The sequence below is a fragment of the Condylostylus longicornis genome, unplaced genomic scaffold, assembly GCF_029603195.1.
Source record: "Condylostylus longicornis isolate FDR11 unplaced genomic scaffold, ASM2960319v2 ptg000005l, whole genome shotgun sequence".
Lineage (NCBI taxonomy): Eukaryota > Metazoa > Arthropoda > Insecta > Diptera > Dolichopodidae > Condylostylus > Condylostylus longicornis.
Genome location: NW_026577974.1, coordinates 5,547,663 through 5,569,445, shown reverse-complemented (window position 1 = coordinate 5,569,445; position 21,783 = coordinate 5,547,663). Strand labels below are relative to the sequence as shown.

At 23.7% G+C, this 21,783-nt stretch overlaps 1 protein-coding gene across 4 annotated transcripts in view; it reads right to left on the bottom strand.

Annotated features, from left to right (window-relative positions):
• Positions 1-21,783, bottom strand: part of LOC129614763 (discoidin domain-containing receptor 2-like) — a 156,532-nt gene that overhangs the window by 6,583 nt on the left and 128,166 nt on the right. For all 4 annotated transcript variants that reach the window (XM_055529621.1, XM_055529630.1, XM_055529612.1 and 1 more), the window contains exons 12-13: positions 17,895-18,146; positions 17,483-17,575 (exon numbers count right to left, since the gene is read on the bottom strand). In XM_055529621.1, coding sequence (XP_055385596.1) covers positions 17,483-17,575; positions 17,895-18,146 — 345 coding nt within the window. The remainder of the gene's footprint in view (positions 1-17,482; positions 17,576-17,894; positions 18,147-21,783) is intronic.

The following is a 21,783-nucleotide window of genomic DNA, read 5'->3' as shown; positions in this document are numbered from 1 at the left end:
AAATTATAATTGTACCTACATTATTTTTGAACATGGATTTTGTTACCAAAAAAAAATGTGTTATACTGCAATTATAATTGAAATAATAATTATCACGATTTTATTATTTAACGCCATAGTAACTTCTATATATTAATTTTCTCTTTTGTTTTTTTACCTTCATTTATTAAGTTACACATATATATATATGTATCGTATATATTTATGGTGAAATATGTGTTATAATAAACGTAATATTTAATCACATTTTCTGATAAAATCTTTTAATCCTATGTTCATTACAATACTGTTATATTCTTTGAGTACATATAAAAAAAAGCGAATAAGAATTTTGAAATATTGTAAGGGTGTTAAAATTTTTTTTTATGAAATTTTCTCGCTAATACTCGTATATATAATATTTAAAAAAAAATAGGTATTTGTTATGAATAAATTAAAAATCATGTTAATCAAAAATCGCATTCTTGTTATATTTTTTAATTAAATTTTATGTTCTTCAAGTACAATCAGCAGGCTGGGGGTTCTTGAATATGCAGACGATATGTGCCTTTTATTTCATACATATGCGGATATGTAGACTTAAATAAATATAAAAATCCTAGAAAGGAAAGCAGAGGGAGTCGCCTTCAAGATCAACACCAACAAAACTAAATGCTTGATATTGAATATAATGAATAATACGCCCTTTCCAACTAGGCGACATCCTGATTACGAACGTGCTCTAATTCAACTACCTGGACAGCATCGTAGCAGGCGAAGAAGGAACGAAACAAGATCAAATGTTGGTGAAAATAAGTAAGGTCTTTGAGCAGCTATGCCCCGTCAGAAAGTTGTCTCACTGGGCAAAGAGCACCAAGATCAGAATATACAATTCCCTTGTAGGGCTGGAACAGACCAAACGGTGTCCAAATTATACGGAGGTATTAGATTGTAGCCCACAGGGAAAAAGGAGAATGGATAGACCCCGTAAACCGTAACGAAAAATCACACCTTAGGAGGGCAATTCATATAAAAATGCTGTGAGGCAGAAATTAAGTACCAAGTCACCGGAAATTATCAAAGGAGAGAAAAAAAATTTATGTTTCACCTCATTTCTGTGAATCTTCATGAAATCCACCTAAAATACAATAAGAAAAGGAATAATATTAGAAATTTTTTCGGGCATAGTTGATAACTAATGCAACAATTTGTAATTGATTTTGCAAACTGAAACAGTCGAGAAATTTGCAGACATAATGTAATTTTTCTAATTTTATTTAATTTGTTTTTTTTTGCTAATAATATAATTTATTTTAACTAAGGGGTGGACATTTTATAACTTTTCCATTGCAGTGTAAATCATTTTGTCTTTATTTTATGAGTATAAGAGCATAAAAAAATTTTCTATTTCATAAATGTGTAAGTAAACATTTCACATCGTTTGCAACCCCCTTTAATTTTGACAAAAAACAAAATTCTATTATCGAAATCTTTAAAAGATTAAATAGCTAATTGAAAATAATGTTAAAGCAAAAAATCATAACCTTATTTAAAACTCCCACAAAACACACGTTCTTATATTCACAAGTTACGTCTGTTTTCTAATGTGTATGTAAATGTCCTTTTTTTTATACCGTCCAAAATTTTTGTAGATAAACGTAGTAGATATTATGAGACATAGAATTCCCTGTTCTTTTATTAAAGCCTTATATGCAATTCTATTATTTTTTTAAGATTAAGCGGTTATACGGTGGCATGTAAAGGTTTTCTTTTGGTTTTATATTGTATATTTTTGACACGTGTCCATATCGAATTTTAATGTTTGATCTATGATGGTTTTTGATCTTATTTTTGTGTTAAAAAATTTATTATATTTGGGGTGATGCGTTAACTTTAGAACCATTTTGACAAGTAGCATATTATATAAAATAATTTGGAGTTTTTTTCTTTTCAAATTATTTAAGTAATGAGAAAAATACTGAACTTAGTTAAGAACATAATATTTAAGAGTAATGAAAGTGTGCTAATATGAGAATTAAAACAAAAAAAATATTCCAATTTCTTTGTTTTATATTTGCGTTGTTGAAGTTAGTACATAATATGTAGACCAGACCCTTAAATTATATACTTAATTTAAAGTCCTTAATATTAAATCCTTTTTTTATTTGAACTTTTCCCAAACTATACGAGTATGTATATGAAGTGAATGTTTTTAATGAACTATTTTTACTCAATCAATGAATAAATTACAAAGGGCGGTTTTAAAAATTTAAAATTTTTATATTAAACTCTATATAAGTATGTATATGTATGTAAATAATTATTTTTAGAGAAATTAATTACTTGAAAAATGTCATCACTAATAATGTTATCTATCATTTAAAATGATGGTAGATAGACGTCTATGTTGAAATTTTGCATTTGACTTATTCATCTATATACGGCTGCTATTCTGATTTTAAATTTTAATAGAGTCTGTTATAATAATAGTACATATAATGAATACTGATGAATGAATTTTAAAAGAATTTTTTAATGGTCATTTTGACAATTATATGCATTTAAATATTATAGGGAACTAAATAAATTGACATGATGGGCTTTTGTTTGTTGTATATAATAGAAAAAACAAAAGAGCAATGACATTGTCTGAAATATCTGGATTTGATTTAGGTTATCATATTGTAAATCAAAAACAGACTTTTAATTTTTAAAATTAATTTATTGATGAGTGTGAAACATAGTGATAATTTTTTGAATTAAATTGAATTTGGGTTTTTTCTGATTTACTTGAATTTTTTGATAAAATTTAGAACTGCTTGATTCACGAAATATTTGAAGATGCAGTTATTAATGTTATGCTTCAAGTAGTTGCTTAAAATATTTTTAATTTAATTAATTTTTAAAAAAAAAATTCGCACTTTTGTTAAATATATATTCAACTAAAGGTCAGTTCTCTTTAAATTTACTTTTCGGATATGTCAGACCTCGAGCAGTAGGCCTTTTTACCGACAAATTTAATATTTTTATTAAATTCTTAATAAAAGAATTCAATCTTAACAATTACTTAACTAAATTTTATGTTTAATAGTTTTTCGAGAACATATTTTAAAAATAGCTTCCATGAAATTATGCGTTCGTCATGTCAACCGGTATTAACGGTAAATATTTTGATTATAAAAGTCTTAATGGTATTAAATATCTTGACAGCTAATGTCTACCCAAAAACAGTCTTCACAATAAAAGTCTTTACAGAAAATGTCTTAACAGTAAATGTCTCAACAGTAAATGTCTTGAAAGTAAATATCTTCAAAATAATTGTCTCAACAGTAAATGGCTTGACAGTAAATGTCTTGACAGTAAATGTCTTGACAGTAAATGTCTTCACAGTAAATATCTTGGCAATAAATGTCTTGACTGTAAATATCTTCACAATAATTGTCTCAACAGTATATGTCTTGGCAGTAAATGTCTTGACGATAAATATTTCGACAATTTCAATGATTTTGGATACGTTTACAATTTTTTATGATTTCTAATCTAAAATTTAAATAAACCAATTTTCCCGAAATTATCATTAAAAAAAATAATAAAAGGCATAAAAAATGAGCAAAAAATGAATGATTTTGTTTGTTATTTATTCATTGCGCTCTTTAACCCCGAATAGTATCTAACACGGAATATTTGGACGATTTTCAAAACTTTAAACCAAGAATTTGATTTTAATAAGAATTTATTGTCATTTTTGTGCCATTTATATATTTATTAAGTTTATTATTTTTATTCAATAATCATTATCTTTTGAATTCATATTAATAACACATTTTAAAATAATATAATTATAGTAATTCTTTGAAAAATTTTTAAAAAATAATAATAATTTAATATTTAATTTTCATATATTCAGAACTAAAAATAATAGTCTTTTAACTATGTACCCTTTTCATATTAAATTAAATTTCTATTATTATAAGTAGTCAATAAAAATATAATTTCCTTTAAACTGACATATAATTATTATTCACAGTTATTATTATTATTTTATCAAATATAATTATTTATTATTTTTAATACTCTTCACAAATATAATTTTTATGAATTTTAATGAAAATTATTGGACAATTTTATAATTTAAATAATTCATATAAATTATAAAATTATATACAAAATTAATTTCATATTTTCCAAATTATACATTTTAAATTTTAATAAGAAAATAAAGTAGAAAATGCGATTAATAATTATAGATTAATAATATGTATTAATATTGTTCATTTAAATTAAATATGCGGCAAAGTTATATTTCATTAAAAACAAATATTTCAAAGAATTTTTCGAAATATTGAATTTTATTTATAATGACTACTTCAGTTATAAAACAAAATATTTTCTACAAAACTATCAAAAGAAATTTTTTGTTTAAAAAAAACTGAATATTTAATTAAATTAAATATTTTCGTATGTATACAGGTCAGCACAAGCGCTGAATTTACTATTTTTAAGAGCTATGAGGGCTATATGAGGTCAACGGCTATATAATAAACCAGATTTGTATATTTTATAATTCGATCATCTGGTTAATCAATTTTTGTCAAGTCATTATTGAATAAATTAAAGTTATTTAAGAGGGTTTTCAATGAGTTTATTTATATTTAAACAAAATTAATGGATTTATAACCCTAATCCTAAAATACACACATATACTTTCGACACACAAATACGCTATACTATAATAAAATAAATAACCTTCATTTTTTTCTAAAATGAAAAATGAAACACCAAAAATGAAAGCAGACAACAAACATAACCTTAATTTTCTCCATGAAATGATAAAATTGGGTTTTTTTTTGTTTTTTTTTGCTTTTTATATTATTATAACGTGTAGGTATGAGGTTATTCGTCAGTCATTATTATCATTATCTCATTTTAAGGATTTTATTATTTATTTAAATAAAAAAAAAATATATTCAAAAAGTAAATGATGGTGAACTCGCTGAACTCTAATGGGTATAATTTTTACCTCTTATAAGTATTATATTTATATACATAATATACAGAAATGTACATGCATATGTATAGGGTATCCGAGACTCAATATTACTCCAGCAGTAGGGAAATAGAATGATTCTAGACAAACAAACATGAAACACCTACCGATATTCAGCTTTGTGGGTCATTCTTTTCTTTTAAGAAAAAGGTAAATATCTTGAAAACTAAAAAAAAAAGTCTTCGGCAACACTGATCAGCAGTTCGAAGAAGAATTTCATTATCTTCAAAATTATTATGCTAAATTGATTTTACTAGGTCATAATTCTCAAGTTATCAAAAAAAAAATTACCCAATTTTCTGAAATTCCAACTTTGAGGTCTTCACAACTCGAAAAGGAGAGCACAACCCGAAAGGAGTTCGTCTGCACTCATTTTATCACCCTATTGCGAGAGTACTGTTGGGTCTTGGATAACACTCTGTATTATTCACATAATATTATGTATATTAAGTATTTTTTTTCTTATCTCACCTTTCATTAATATTTTTTACTTACATATTATTTAAACATTGAAGGAGATGTTTAAACATAAAAAATTTTGTATATAATATGAAAGGAATATTATTCAGCAGGACGTCATTTAACATTTTATAAGTTGTTATACACACAGTCAAATATATACATACATATTTGATTATTATTGATAGCATAAGTACATATCTTTTAAAAGGTAAGAAAATATACAATATCCAAGTAAATATCAGCTACATTATGTATAACACATAAAAAAAATATAATTTAGAATTTATATATTATACTTAGGGACATTAAATTCAATCATAAAAACTGTTATATATACATATATATTTTAAATGTTATACATTATTAAAGCATATATAATATGCAAATTATAACTTTTCTTAAAAAAAAACGTTTATAAAGGGAAATGTACTCGTAAAAATAAAATAGCAGTTAAATATAATAATAATAAAAACGCGAGAGTTTGAATAGAAATCTAATGAAAACTCCTTAAAAAATGCACCAAAACAAGGGCGAAAAAAAAAAAATCAAGAGAAAAAGAGAAATATAATATTAAAATAAATAAAAATGTGAATGTTATACGACTGATAAAGAGGGGGGGGGGGGGGTTAGGTGGGTATTTGTTTATATTGTTACCGGTTGCGTTCTTCAATCTTCTTCATTGAAATATAATATGAGAGTAAAACACACAAAACATTATAAGACGACAAGTTAGTCAATTTTTAATATAGAAAATAAAAAAATACCAAAATGAGGAGAACAAGAAAAAAAAAAGAAGGACAAGAACGAATAAAATAACAAATATTTTTTTAGTGATGCCATAAAAACAAGAAGAAGAAGAAGAAGTGTAAAAAAATCATTAAATGGAGAAAAAAACGTAAAAATCACGCTTAGAAAATCGCTACTGCGTTTCATTTTGCTGGTTTGGTTTTTGTTTTTTTTTTTCCTAACTTATCACTTACAAAAAATCTTTAATATTCAATTTTTTTTTTAGAGTTCATCAACGTCTCTTTATTTTTACTGTTTAGCATACAATATTGTATTGTAACTGTAAGTAAAGGATGTTTTTCTTTTTGTCTCACTTTTTGTTTGCTTTCTTGTTTTTTTTTTATATTTTCTAATAAGGAAGCTTTGTGTGTCGTTTAAGAGAGTTGAATGCTCTTTTATTTTTCTCACTTATATTTCGTTTACAATATAAAGAAGGAGTATCTTCCCCCAACCACCCCCACTCTTATATTCTAAAATTTTTTTTTCTTCTATTATTTTGTTTTTTATATGTAAGTAATTTCCTTTAAGTTGATTTTTTATTCTTATGATGCTTCTTTTACTTTACTTTATCACTGATGGGAATTTTTACAGTTATATAGGTACACAATATGTAATTCTATTCTATTCTATGCACAGACACTTAAATCTAGCTTGTATAGTATAGTAATTTTTGTATTCGAAGTCTCGAACTGGTAAGTATTTTTACTAATAATATTGTGTGAATTGTGTTGATATTTTTTATATATGTATAAAAGATTAATCTATATTATTTATGATATTTTCTCTTATTTTTTACACGTTCTATATATAAAATATAAATATATTAAAATTTTATTTAAAATAAATCTATATAATATATGGCAGTACACTTACTGTATCTTGGGTATTCTATATGCTACAGTTATCATTCATAGGAAGGAAGAGGGAAGTGAGGAGGAATTGAGAGTGAAGTGAGGGGGCAAAGTCTGGTAAAATGAATATAATATACTTTTATATTGAATAGTGGTTATGTACTGACATTATTTTTATGATTATCTATTGAATATCGATACAAAAAAAAGTTTTTTGTTATTCTTTTGGTTGATATTATAATTTTTGTTTTGTATCGTGTATACTTGTTTTTGTTGTTTAATTTTTAAAAATCAGTATTTTTCAAAAAATTGATAAAGTAAGTTTATTAAGAATTTATTTAGAATTTTGAGAAATATTCCGAAGAATCTTTGTCCGAAGAATGTGGTAATTTAACCTTTCGCATTTTCTTCTTTCAATACTGCCTTATGTAGCTCTACGTTTCATGCTGTGGCCGAAAATTACAAAAAGTTTTATGGGTCCACATAAAAAAGGCCTCCGGTCCTCCAAGGGAAAAACAAAAAATATAGGAAAGTAATGTTTTCAGAAAATTTAAAAAAAAAATATTTTTAGGACATCTTTGAATGAGAATTTTAGTTTTATCAGTAAAAAACAGAGCAGGCACAAGTAATAGCTATTAAACTAAAGACTCCCTTGTAAGATCAGTGTATATTATTATGTTGGATTTATTGCAGAATTAATTTGAACTGCTTTAAAATAGTGTAAATTAATTGTTCTATACATATATAAATTTTATTTAAATGTTCAATTTCAAAAGACTCAATAGCAGCATAAATTTAATGATACACGTCCTAGATTTTCAATTTACTTTAAAATTTTTTTAAAAGTTTAAAAATCACTGTTAACTTATTTGTTAAAATTTATTATTATTATTATTTTTTTAAAAAATAATAAAGGTAAGTGCTACAATATTGTCTAATTTGTAAATAACATGTATATAGTTATTTATATACAAAGTAATATATTGGTGTTTTGTTAGGTTTACATCCTACTGGGATTGCATATATGTGTACTCTAATAATAATATGTGATCATTTTTCGAATTGATTCGAAAAGCTCTTTATTCACTGCATGTATACCCAATAGATAGATATTAAAAATGTAAAATGAGATACGCTTGATTTTATACTGTAAAAAATCATTTTTCAATATAAAATTCAGGAAAGTAAAGCGAAAAATGAAAAAATAACAATTTTGTTATTTTTTGAAAAATAACAATTTTTCAAAGAAAAATTGATTTGTTTGCGGTTAGTTATGACTTGAAATTGCACGCGGCTACTCTTAACAACTGGATTTCAGCAAAAATATTATAGAAAGTTTTATGTTTTACGATATTGATAATTAAAAGTAGTATATCGGCTTTTACTTGGAAAAGAGTATAGCTCGAGAGTAAAGAATTTCAAATGTTCCTCTAATACTGGTTTGCAGAATGAGAGAAATAAGAGACTTGGTATTTTAAATTCTATATTACCTACTTTATTATTCTAATTTAAATTTAATTAGCCTTTAAACACAATCGGAAATTTTAGCGGTACGCTGATGGTACGGTATTAAAAAGTAATTTTTTTTACGATAAAATAAAAACTTGACCATCACGTAAAATCATTACAAATTTTTGAACTCAATTTAAATTGTGTATAAAAATTTTGTGGTATACCTCAGTGTTGTTCTACTCAATACATACTTCTGTAGAATCTTGTGATACCAAATCTAAATTTAAGATGTTAAAACGTATCTGTATATATACTAAAAGTGAATACTATTATGTGTACAAGAAACTTATGTTTTTCCTTTATTTCTTATTCTAGTTCTTCTTCTTCTTCATCTTGTATTTATACATTATTTTTTGAAATGGTTGAGTACCAGAGGTTTATTTTTTTTCTATTTTACTGCTCCAATTTGCTCCAATATGTTTTTGTTCAAAATGATTGTGCATTATACGTACTATAAGGTGGGGTATATAATATGGTGGTATCTACGTCAAGATGAAAAATCCAGTAAGAAGAAAACGAAATCGAATGAAAAGAAAAACAAAAATGATGTACAAATATACGATGAATATAAAAAGAAAAAAAGGAGTACCCATTTAATTTAAAAGATAAGTAAATAATAGTGTATATCGCATCCTTAGTCACGTTTCTAATATTTTGGTTTCTCAGCTCAGTTTTTTTTTTCCTTTCTTTCGGTTTAAATTTTCTTATTTTCTTAACAGGATTTTGTTCTACTTTTCACTCTCTTCTTTATCCCATTTATAAACCATGATATTTATAAAAATATAAAAAAAAAACCGTAGAATAAATGGGATACAAATGAACATTTATTTATACGTACATTATATTATATGTGTGCATGTTTATTATAAACGTACATTGTACAATTTTATATACAAAGCACGTATACATGTTTATAGTTTAAATAAATTTGTTACTTGTATGGTGAGTGGCAGTATATTCTATATTATAGTAAACAAAAGGATGATAATAACAAAATAAATATTGCTATATCTAGAAAATATATATATTCACATATATGTACGATATACTGTGTATAGATTGCACATATAATATAAATAGTATATTTTTTGAAATAAGTAACAGTATTAAAAAGGAAAACCTCAAAATCATTTTAAAACAGAAATTCGCTTTGAAAGAAAGCTCTTTTTTTTTCATTTTATTATATGCATTGTATGTATGTACTACTCTATGTATTTTGCTGTTAGTGCACTTTGATTTTCCAATAAAAAGTATTTAATTTTTTTTCTTTTTTTCTTTCTCATAAACTTAATGATAATTGTTATTAGAACAATTTAAGAAAATAATATTGAAGAGATTTATTAATTATTTTTAAAGATTTTTTGCAGCTTTGTAGCTTTTTTGTCGAAGGATGCAATAAGAATTTGTGGTCGACGATTAAGATCAAGGATTTAGACAGATTACTCAAAAGGATCGGATGATTTATAAGTTCACTTATAGTCGTATGCTCAATGATGATCTGGTAATCAATGGATGTTAAACCGGATGGTATACAGTTGAGCTGAATGGAGTGCAGTAGATCTGTCGCAATTAGCGTAAAATGAATTATGGAAAATATTTAGTAAAACTAAAAATATTTTTTTTTTCCATTGTTAATTATCTTTCGGAGCATGGGGCTTCCACATAACCTCTCCATCTCACTCTGTTGTTTACTAAATATTTTATCTGTACCAATGTTTTGCCACTATCGGCAATTTCTTCAATTATTGCTTTACGGGAATTCATTTTCGGCTCCGCTGCTTCACATTCTCATTGTCGGTTCTATTCTGATACGAAACGTGATGTTGCAGTCTGTTATTTCCTTAGCTTATGTCCCAGCCAAAGCCATTTTCTTTTTTTTATGTGTGCAGTTATGGGTTTTTCATCTGTTAGCGCCCTCAGTTCAATTGGAAATTCTTTTTGACCAGAAGATCCCGCATATTCTTCTCAGGCATTTATTTATGAATACCTAGACACTATTAATTATAATACCTATATTGGGCTAATTTGCGTTCCGGCTTTCACTCCCATACAACAGTATTGGTTTTATGCAATCCCTGAAGAGAATTAACTTAGTTTTTCTGCTCAGGCCGAAAGACCTCCATCCAGCCCACATTCTTCCAAATGCTGTTCTAGCCAGCCTGATCCTATTTGAGATGTCTTCCTATGTATAGCCCCGGTTGGTAATTACATTACCGAAGTAATTGTATTTTGTTACATCTTCTATAATAATATCATTTATCTTGAATTGTCTTGCGTTTCGGATATTTATTGTGAAGGACTTGGTTTTGTGTATATTTATTCGAAGTTCAGCTCTTCTTGCTTTATCTTGTTGGTTGTTCGAGCTTCAATTCTTCAATTGAAAATTTTTTTAATGCACGGCAGATTCCGTTCTAGAAGTCCCAAATTTTCTCAATTATGAGTAGAAATGATAAATTCAAAATTGAATGATTCACAGAATTTCAGTATTTTAATTCAATTACAATTTTCTGTGTGTTTAACTCCAGAATATTACTATATTTCTTGAGTACTAGTATCACATAAGTATAAACTGTTAAATTGTCCACCTCATATTGTTCCGAATATAAATTATTCAAAAGATTAATATAGTTTGTTTAAATTTAATCACAAAAAAAAATTTAATTTATTTTACAGACAAATTTCTATACCCCCAGCACAAAAAAGTTTTGTTATAGTTGTCACAAAATTTAACTACATTAAATGAATGCTGCGGTAAAACTTTGATTAAAATAGTTTCTTTTTTCTTAAATTCCGTTATAGTGAAAATTAAACACACAACTAATATATAAGAAATAATAATTTTCTAAAAATAAATTTATTCAAAAATTTTCACCTATTTAAAATACCATTTTTATATTCTTATTGTACCAAAAAAAAAAATTTAAAAAAATATTTTAGTAGAGCAAACAAAATTTAAAATTCATATTTTCTGAAATTTTTTCGTTTTTTTGGCAGTTTAAATACATAAACGTATATTAGTTTATACATATACATAATATGATGATTATGTTAAAGGATAAAGCAGAAAAAAAACATGTCCTAATTATGTTCAAGGTTATAATAATAATATTAAATTATTTATTAGGTAAGAAACAGAAGTACGAAAATAATAAGAAAAAAATTAAAAAAACAAGAGTAAAGTTGATCGTGTCAATTTTGAGTTACCTGCACGAATGAATGACGTAAGTCATATAAAAGATTTTTACTAAAAATACCGGCCCTATTATTACAGCTTCAATAATATCTCAACAGTAATAACTTAGCAAAAATAGTGGCCATATTACCATATTTGTTTGTACAAAATTTCAGTATTACGCCTTAATCAGTTTCTGAGATATACGAGTAATCAAATAACTTTTAAAATTGTATGGCAGCTACTAGAAGCAGTCCAAAAATTTCAATGATTTTTGTCACAAATAACAGTCTCAATAAGGTTCTATGATTTACTCAAACAACTTTTGAAGTTGTAGAACAGCTAACCGAACCACTTTACCGATTACATTCTATTTAAAGAGGGTTATCTCAGGGTTTCGGAATTTATTATAAATCATTTGTGAAAATACGGTGAGTTCAATTAGTTTTTGGACAGATGGACAGACATGGATAAATCGACTGAGAATTCGAAGCTGATCAAAAACATGCACTTAAGTCTGTATCATAGACTATTATTTCTTAACGTTACAAACGGTAAGGCAAATTAATAATAACCTTTAAACATATACATTTGTATACAAGTATAAAAATTTCTATAAAAGTACACAATGTTGTTTTTGATATTTTAAGAGAATATAGTTTTTTTTTTTCTAAATTATTAAAGTCGTTGAGTATCTTGACCTCTAATAAAATTAAATAAAATACGGGGTCCAACAATCAAGATCGTGCAAATGAATGTGTACATTTATTTTTATTAAAAATTTTTTTTTTTTCATATTTTTTCTTAAGTTTTACCGTTGTTACCCATACCATGTCTTATTCACCTTACCAACGAAACATTTTGTTAATCCTTTTTATATTTTGTTATATATGTATACTTTTAATATCCTTTCCCCAGCTTCTTGAGTATTATACATATAAGTATACATATATATTTTTGGTTATTCAATAAAAACATACCTTATGGGGTCAAATGTAAAATAAAGTTGACAATTTTTTTTTTTTAAACCAACCCGTACCGGTACGGTACAAACAATATAGAAGTATAGAAGAAAAGGGTATTATAATATATAAAAGACAACAAATTTTATGTAGTATAAGAGAATATGTATAAGTATAAAAAGTTGCTTACCAAAAATAATAATAATAAAAAAGAAAAGAATTTAAAAGGGTTAGGCTTCATCATAAAAAAAAGAGAGCAAAATAAAAACAAAGACTCGTATTTTTTTTTCTGTTCAAAGAAAAAGTAATGTTAAAAAAACTGTTATATAAGTACAATCCTTTTTTTTCTATTATTATGTGAAATATACGTTATCCAAACAAAATCCTTTTGCTTTTATACTCAATTGCATACTGGTATATATCTATGTGTATATGTTTATGTATGCGATTATTTAATAAGCATACCTTCGTATTTATTTTTATTTTTTTTTTATATGATAAATATGGATGATTCTGCAATATATATGTATGCACAAATGAATGTTGAATAGATTTTTGGGAATTCTTAGAAGTAGTCAAAAAATTTTTTGGATTATAGAATAAAATAAGCCCTATAAGTATGATGAGTAATTGTTATCGGGAAAAATGCAATACTACAAAAACATAACATGATGAGTATGCAATAACAATGGCTGGAATTAGAAAGTAAACAATGCGACAATATTGTAGTAGTTTTACTAGTCACGTAATCAAAAAGTAATCACAAAATTAGGTTAATTAAAAATCAGATTGTATCATTCACCATTTTAAACCAAATCGACAACAATATTTAATTTATAAAAAAGATGTCGTAAAATTCAACACTACACTACCGCAATATGTTAGCAACACTACCTGTTACAGAAACACCGCAGCAACACGCAGTGCTACATTTTGTGTTTTGTTTTGGATGTCACTCAATTTTATTTTATATCGCTGATAATGTAACAATGTTTATAAGCAAACTAAATGAGCAATATTTGTTTACGAACATAAATATAGCGCAGTTTCAACTCTATGTAAAGGCCTTTTGCAATTGCATATAATCTACAGCGTTTCAAAAGTTCAATTAAAATTTAATTTAAAAATTTTTTAATTAGTTTACTAGTAATTTAATTATTGACTAAAACTGATTAAAAATCAAGATTAACGGGATTTTGACAAAATTTTTATAGTATATTTATAATAACCCTGTATCCAGATTATATTATAATAATTATATATATACTTGCATTATATATTCGAATATGTATATATAATATTTTGTATTGTATATTTAATATTTATATAACTAAAATAATAAAAATTACCTTAAAGGTATATGACGTATAGGCGAAAATACTTATTTTGTGTTTCGATTTGAACCGAAAAGTTCACATTATATAATATTAGAATGGTAAGATAAGAAAAAACCAAAAATAAGAAGAAAAATTTAGAATAAAACGAAAACGAAAAAAAAAATAAAGAAACTTAACTCTTCCATATATACAAAAGAAAATTAGAGGGTCCTTAGAAATTACATACGATTTTATTTGTATGCAGAGTACAATATAAGTTTGAGTGTATACCGGAAGAATTGTAAACCCAAAAAAAAAAAAAAAAATTGGTGTATTCTCATATATTTACATACATATATATCGATTATGTGTAGTGGTTATTATTTTTATTTTTTTTTTCATTTTCTTTGTTGTTATGTCCTTTTTTTTCACATATTTAGTAAAGATATTTAGATAATGAGTCCTGTTTTTCCTTTCAGTTCCTCTTTTTTAGGTATTTTGTTTTCTTTGTTACTGCTTTGAAGAGGATGTAATGAAATAGAGGATAATAAAATATACAAAAAGTCCATTTTTTTTTTATCTCATCCTATGTAATTTTTGTTTTTATTATTATTTTTTTTAAAGTTATTTTCTATTGAATTTATTTTAGTTTTTTTCCCCTCTTCCTTTCTATAATATTCAATTTTGTAATTGTTTAATTTTTCAATTTTTTTTTTTTTTCTGCAAATATTGGTATTTCTTTAGGGAGAATAGATAAATCATTTTAACTTTAGGCAATGTTATTGAAAAAACTTAACTAACAAAAGGGATATTAAATAGTTTTTTTTTTTTTGTAAAAGGATGTTGAAAATAATTATTTGGGAGGTGTAGAATAGTCGTAACTGAAAGCATTTACAAATTTATAAAAGAGAGAGAAATCATTCTCATTATTTAATATGAAATAATAAGAAAGATTTGGGAAAAATAGTAAAAATTAATTACTGAAATTTTCCAACTTTTAACAAATATTTTTTTTTTAGATTAAAAGAAGATATTAGAGTTTAATTACTTTTGATAATATTATTAATAGTAATTAGAAATTTATTTTTAATAAAATTTATTATGAAAATTATTGTCAATAAATTGCAAAAGGTTAAGTCAATGATTATTAATAAAATTGTGAGCTTGCAAGGCCGCATATATAAAAATTAATTTTTTTTTGTTTGAAAACAATGAATGGATTTTTAAATAGAGATTCAATTTCCTTTTAACAATATTTAATTTAATTATTTTTAATTTTGCTAATGATATAATTTCATTAAATTTTTAATAAAATTATCATTTCATTAAAAATTACAGCTATTATTAGGATTCGATATAAAGCATATTGAATTTGTATAATAGATTTTGTAAGATTTTGTATATAATAGATTTGAACTATAAATATTTTTCCTTTACTACTATACGGAATGCTTTCTGAATTATAGTTTTCAAGAGAGGAATATTTAGACAATGTCAACAACAACAAAAAAAAAATAAATTTCAAAATTTTAAATTTAAAAATATAAGTTAAATTTTTAATAAAATTATTAAATATACGGTTGATATTAAATATTTTCATTAATAATTTCATATTTTTAAAATATTTTAGGGAAAACAGAGTTGTTCTCTTGAGAATTCTTTAATATTCAAATGATCTTAGTTAATGACACTATTGTCACCCGTAAAAATTATTGAAAAAATTGATTAAGTAATTATAATTTTCAAAATAATAATAAAGATAATTATTGATTTAAATTTTATATAGAATTGTATATAACTTTTAATTAATTCTGCCCATATAAACTCTAATAGGGGAATGAGATGAATGCTTTTAAAAAAGGATACCTATAAATTTTTTTTTTAAATTGTTTTCCGTCAATTTCGATTTTAAAAAAGGATTCAATTTTTTTTCTCATTGTTGTTAGGAATCCTTTTATGTCTGTTTTTTTTTTTTAATGTTTATATGCAAATTTTAATGTATTGTTATGAAAAGGTTATGATAATAGAGTCATAACATTATAAATAGGATTTAAGGATGATATAGAAGAGAACAAATAAATTTTTTTTTCGTATATTTTATATATTTTTTTAAATAGAAAAATTATTATAAGAAAACAATACATTTATATTGTAAAACATACGTTTAACACATGAAAGTGGGCCGTATACTATATAAAATAGTAAATTTAAATAATAAAGAATGGTGTACGTAAAACGATCCCAGGTGTATTTTTTTTTTTAAATTACAATACAAGTATTGTGTAGATTTTTAAAAATTTTGAATTATAAAATTTTTAATACCTACTTGTTTTTTAAAAAAATAAATGAAAAAATTTAAGGTACTTTTGTTATTTAAGTACATACAATATTTTTTTAATAGGGTTGAATTGAATCGCTGTACTGAATAAATGCGTGTATATAAAAATATATATAGCTATTAATATATACATATATATGTATGTATATAGGTTTTTTGTTGAAAAGATTAAGTTATTACAGCATAAAAAGGAGATTATACGGCTAATAAGCAGTTTTTTTTTCTTTACTTTTTATGCTTCCCTTTTTTTTCTGTTACTCTTATAATGAAATAATTACGTGTATTAAATTGAAATGTTTAACTCCATATATACATTTGTAATATATATACATAACATACATTCAGTATTAAATAATATTAAAAAGGGATATACCCATACATATATACATTTTAAATGGTTAAATCCTTTTGCCATATATTTGACGAAAAAAATATCATGTATATAAAAAAATGTTTGGACATTAAGTTTGGTTCATCTGTGCGTATAGATAAAATAATGCATGATGTAACATTGTCAATGAAAAGAATTATATACGATTAACAAGTACATATTATAGAATTAAAAAGAATAAAAGAACAAAGGAAACATATAAGTAATAATGATTAAATTTAAAGGATAATGGACCAGTAATACAGGAACAATACCGAAAAAAAAAATATATCACAAGAATCACGAATTCATTTTCCTAAATAATAAAGTTTATAATATTTTTAATTCATGATTTTGTATAAAATATAACAGAAAGCAATAAAATTTATAAAAATAAACAAAATTTCAATATTAACTATTAATTTCGAATTAATTTAAAATTCATGGTATTATTGCCCTTCTGCTCTATAGTCTAAATGACTCGCAATTATAATTTATTTTATTTATTATAAAAAACACCACTCATTTCTGCTATTCAGAATATAATTGTTTTTTGTTTAATTCTGTTTTAGAAATTACATAATAATATTTTCTGAAAAATAATATTTTTCATTATAATCAATAAACATAACACAATTTTTTCCCTGAAATCTTCAAAATATAGATAGGGGAAAAAAAATTACTTACCTTGCTGCAAGGTCTCGATGTACAAAATTCATTTGTTCTAGATGTTTCATTCCTGAAGCTATTTGTGTTGCTATGTAAACTAAACACCCGTAACTTTAATAAAAAATAAAAAAAGATTTTTTTTTAGAAAAAAAATATTATAGAAGAAGATAAATAAAAACAATTTAAGATGAAAATTTTAATTTTCTTTTGCAAAATAATTGTAACATTGAATTGAAAATATTATTAAAGAAAAATAATATGAAAGATGAAGGACTACTAAGCATTTCAAAAGCAAAAACCAAAAAAAAAAATTTCTTTTGCTTCATTGTCTCATATCCAAAAATTACTTTTTGATTTTTTCATAATTTTAAAAAACTTTTCTATATCAAATACAGTCTTATACAATTATATTCATTATAGTACTAATTACCTTAAAGTTTTACTTTGTGCTCCTATTGGGCCAGTCTCAGCGATATGCTCTAATAAGAATTGATTTAAATCACCTTGGCAATTTGAATAATCTAAAACAATACATATTGGTTCATCTCTTAGACAACAACCTAACATTTTTGATACATTTGGATCATTAAGACGAGCTAATTGTTTTGCTTTTGAACGAAATTCTTTTCGCATTAAATCTGGTGCACCAGGACGTAATGTTGCAACAGCAACAAGATTTGAGCTAAAATTAGAAAGAAAAAAAAAGTGAATTAAAAGTGTAAGAATATAAAAATTTTGATTTATATTATAGAATTATACGTAATATGTACATATGCGTGTAATATTGATTAGTTATTTTTCCAATTTCATGAAAATGCAACAAATTTTGCAATATTTTTTAAGAATTCTCAATTACTGATTCCATTTAAAATAGAATACTGACAATTAGTTTTAAAAATTATTCTATCTACACAAATTTAAGTAGGTATGCAGTATTTAAAGTATTTCTTAAAGTATACATTATTTTCAAAAATTTAAAAATAAAATGCAGCTTTTAGTTTTAATGTCTTTTACAAATTGGGAGCTTCAACTTATAGCTAATTAAAATTCAAATCAATCAACACTTTTCTAGTTTTAGCTGTGTTATGTAAATAAAATTTTTCCAAAATTTGTTGCTTTTTCCCCTGAATATTTCTCCTAAATGTATGCAATAATATTCGCTGTAAATAAATATATGTGTAAACTTTCTTTTTAATTACCATTTCCATTTGTGAAAGTTAAAAAAACCCTGTTTTTTTTTAAAATTACCGAAGTAAAATGTGATATACTTAAAACCAATTGATTTAACCAACCATATTTTGTTTTAAATGCCTACATACATTAATTTGTATTTATGTAAACACTCATGTAAAAATTAAAAACATTTTTCTTTTTTAGAATTGCTGTATACATATAATTGATCTTTACATTTACAATTATAACCTATCTAGAATTTTCTTTCAAAAGAACTCTTTTATTGTTATCTACAACATCTGCACTTTTATAGATGAAAATTTTTTGGTAAATTTAATTTAAAACACTATGCAATTTTTAATTGTGAACCTATATGTATATATAATATTATGTTCATAATATTTGTACATATTCGAATTTTGTGCCATAACACAAATATGTACACATGTATAATGCTCTGTATATTATTATATTAGGAATCTAGCATTTTATTCTTTAAAATAGTTTAAATTTAAATTGAGTATTGTATAATTTACAACAAAAAAAAAAAACTGAATATTAGGAAAAGTTCATTCTATAACGCTTTTGCTGAATAATAAAAGTATTAAATTTTTTTAGGATACATGTACATAACACTATATCAGTATGTATATGGTTAGAGTTGAATATTGTGCATATTATGCATTTTAAGTTTTTGAGACCAAAAAATATATTGAATTTAAAATTATAACAAATAATGTAAAAATACAATTAGATAAAAAATCTGTATAAAAGAATAAATTAAATGAAATAGAACACAAGTTTTTTATTATTATTATTTCTGAATAGTAGAAAAATTAAATCTCTAATTGAATAAAGGAAATTTGAGGTTTTAAATATTTCGCATACCTATACTCAATATTATTTATCCTATAATATACAAGTATTAGAATTCTCTTCTAAAATCATGCTATGTACATCATATAAGATTATATTCATATTATACATAAAAATGAAAAAAGAGAGCAAAATTGAATTGTAATCAACTGAATTTATGAACAATAAATAATTTAAAGGATATATGTAATAAATTTTGGAAATAAACAATTTTTTTACACATAATATATATGATTGTATTTGTGTAATTATACTTACACACATATAGGTATAATGATATAGATTTTAAATTAAAAGGATTATAATTGTATGTAAAACATATTGTATTCAAAATGTTTTAGTTTTTTACCTTAATATATAAATGAATAAAAAAATACTTATATAATAGATATGTGAGTATATTAAATAAAATATAACATGTATGTATAATAAAATTATGGAAGTGGAAATTTTTGGTATCCGATCAATTTTTAGTATCTTATATTGTTGATTATATTTAATTTATGTATATATATAAATTTATATGCTTAAATAATCGTGTAATAGTGATTAAAAGTATCCTTGAATTATTTTCCAATAATATAATTATAAAAGTTTTAATTTATATTTAAATACAAATTGTATACGTTTCTTTTACAAATTGTATGAGATTCTTTGCTGTACTATAGTGTATGCTAAGTTAATATTGAATAAAATCAAGTATTTCTATTGAATTTTGAAATGGAGTTTTGATAAGAATTGAAAATTTTTATTTAATTATATATTGTGGTAAAAACTTTTAACATCGTGAAGAATTTTTACTAATATAGTTCTAAAATACTTTTAACAATTTGAAAATAAATTTTCTATTTTGTGACGCCATGTTTTTTTCAATTTTATTCAAATATGCGTTATAAGATACTGAATTATTTTGGTATTAAAAAAATTATTAAATTCTTTTTCGCAATATTATAAAAAATTTTAAATATTAAAGTAAATTTAACAAATTCAATTTAATTTTTTTTTCAATAATCAATTCTCGTCATTTATTATATTTAAATTTCTTTCTGTAATTTATTCTTAAAATTCTATATTTTATCTATAATTCTAAATTCAAATATTCTTAAATAGACTGTATATAAAATGTTGAATTATAAACAAGAAATCTTTTCAATTTTGGATTTTTTTTTAAATAAATATAATATATTTAAATTCTAAAATTCTTTCGGAAGCTAACAAAAAAAAATTTATTTTAAAATAAGTAAGAATTGATTTATTGTTAACAATATAAATATATCAGATTTTAAGAATCTTAAATGTATTATTATAAACAATATTCTATATAAAATGTAATATTTATGGACATTCAACCTATATTTATATGAATTCATGTATGTAGAATATGGTTTGTTTAAAAAAATATATAACTCCTACATCATAACATATAAAAAGATCACCTTATTTGCTACAATAACAAAATTTTGTTTTTAAAATAAATAATATCATTTTTGATAAATCTTGTCGATATAATTTGAATAGAATTGATTGTATGTACATAGATTTATTCAAGTACTGTTTTAGATCATTATAAAAATTTTCTGAATAATTTGTTAAATTTAAATTCTCTATACAAATTTCATATATAGTAAATGATATCAGTCTAACTATATATATTTTTTTTTGGTATTATATTGAAATATTTTCAATTATTGTGGAACAGGAATTGAATTTTTCATATTACATTCAGCCATGTGCAACGTACATATAATCCAATTTATACAAAAAAAAATATTATTGAATTTGGTTTGAATGATTATTTTATTCGGCCCGTGATAATCTTTCGATAAAACGTTATTGAATCTAGATTGTTATAGCCTTAAATTTATTTTCGGTAAAGATGATTTTTGATGGTTAAATAAGTACTCAAATCCTTTAGGAATAATTCGTACAATTTCCCATTTCTAATTATTTCCATTAATGCTTACAATTTTCCATTTCTAAAAAGTTAAAAATAATTTTAATATTTTGTTTTTTTAAACATTTTTAAAAAATATTTTCAAAAATATCAAATATCATTTTCAATATTTTATTTTAGCGTAATTGGCAAGTAGTCAGCAAAGTAGTGAATGATTTGTCAATTCAAAATTTATTTCAGTTGAAATTGTATAATGTCTGACAATCTCGAATTTCTTCCGCACAACTTTCCAATTTTTAAACGCGGCCCATAATTTTGGACAGGTTTTACATGGCTGATGCACATACATACGATAATTTCCTTTAAGAAATTTTCT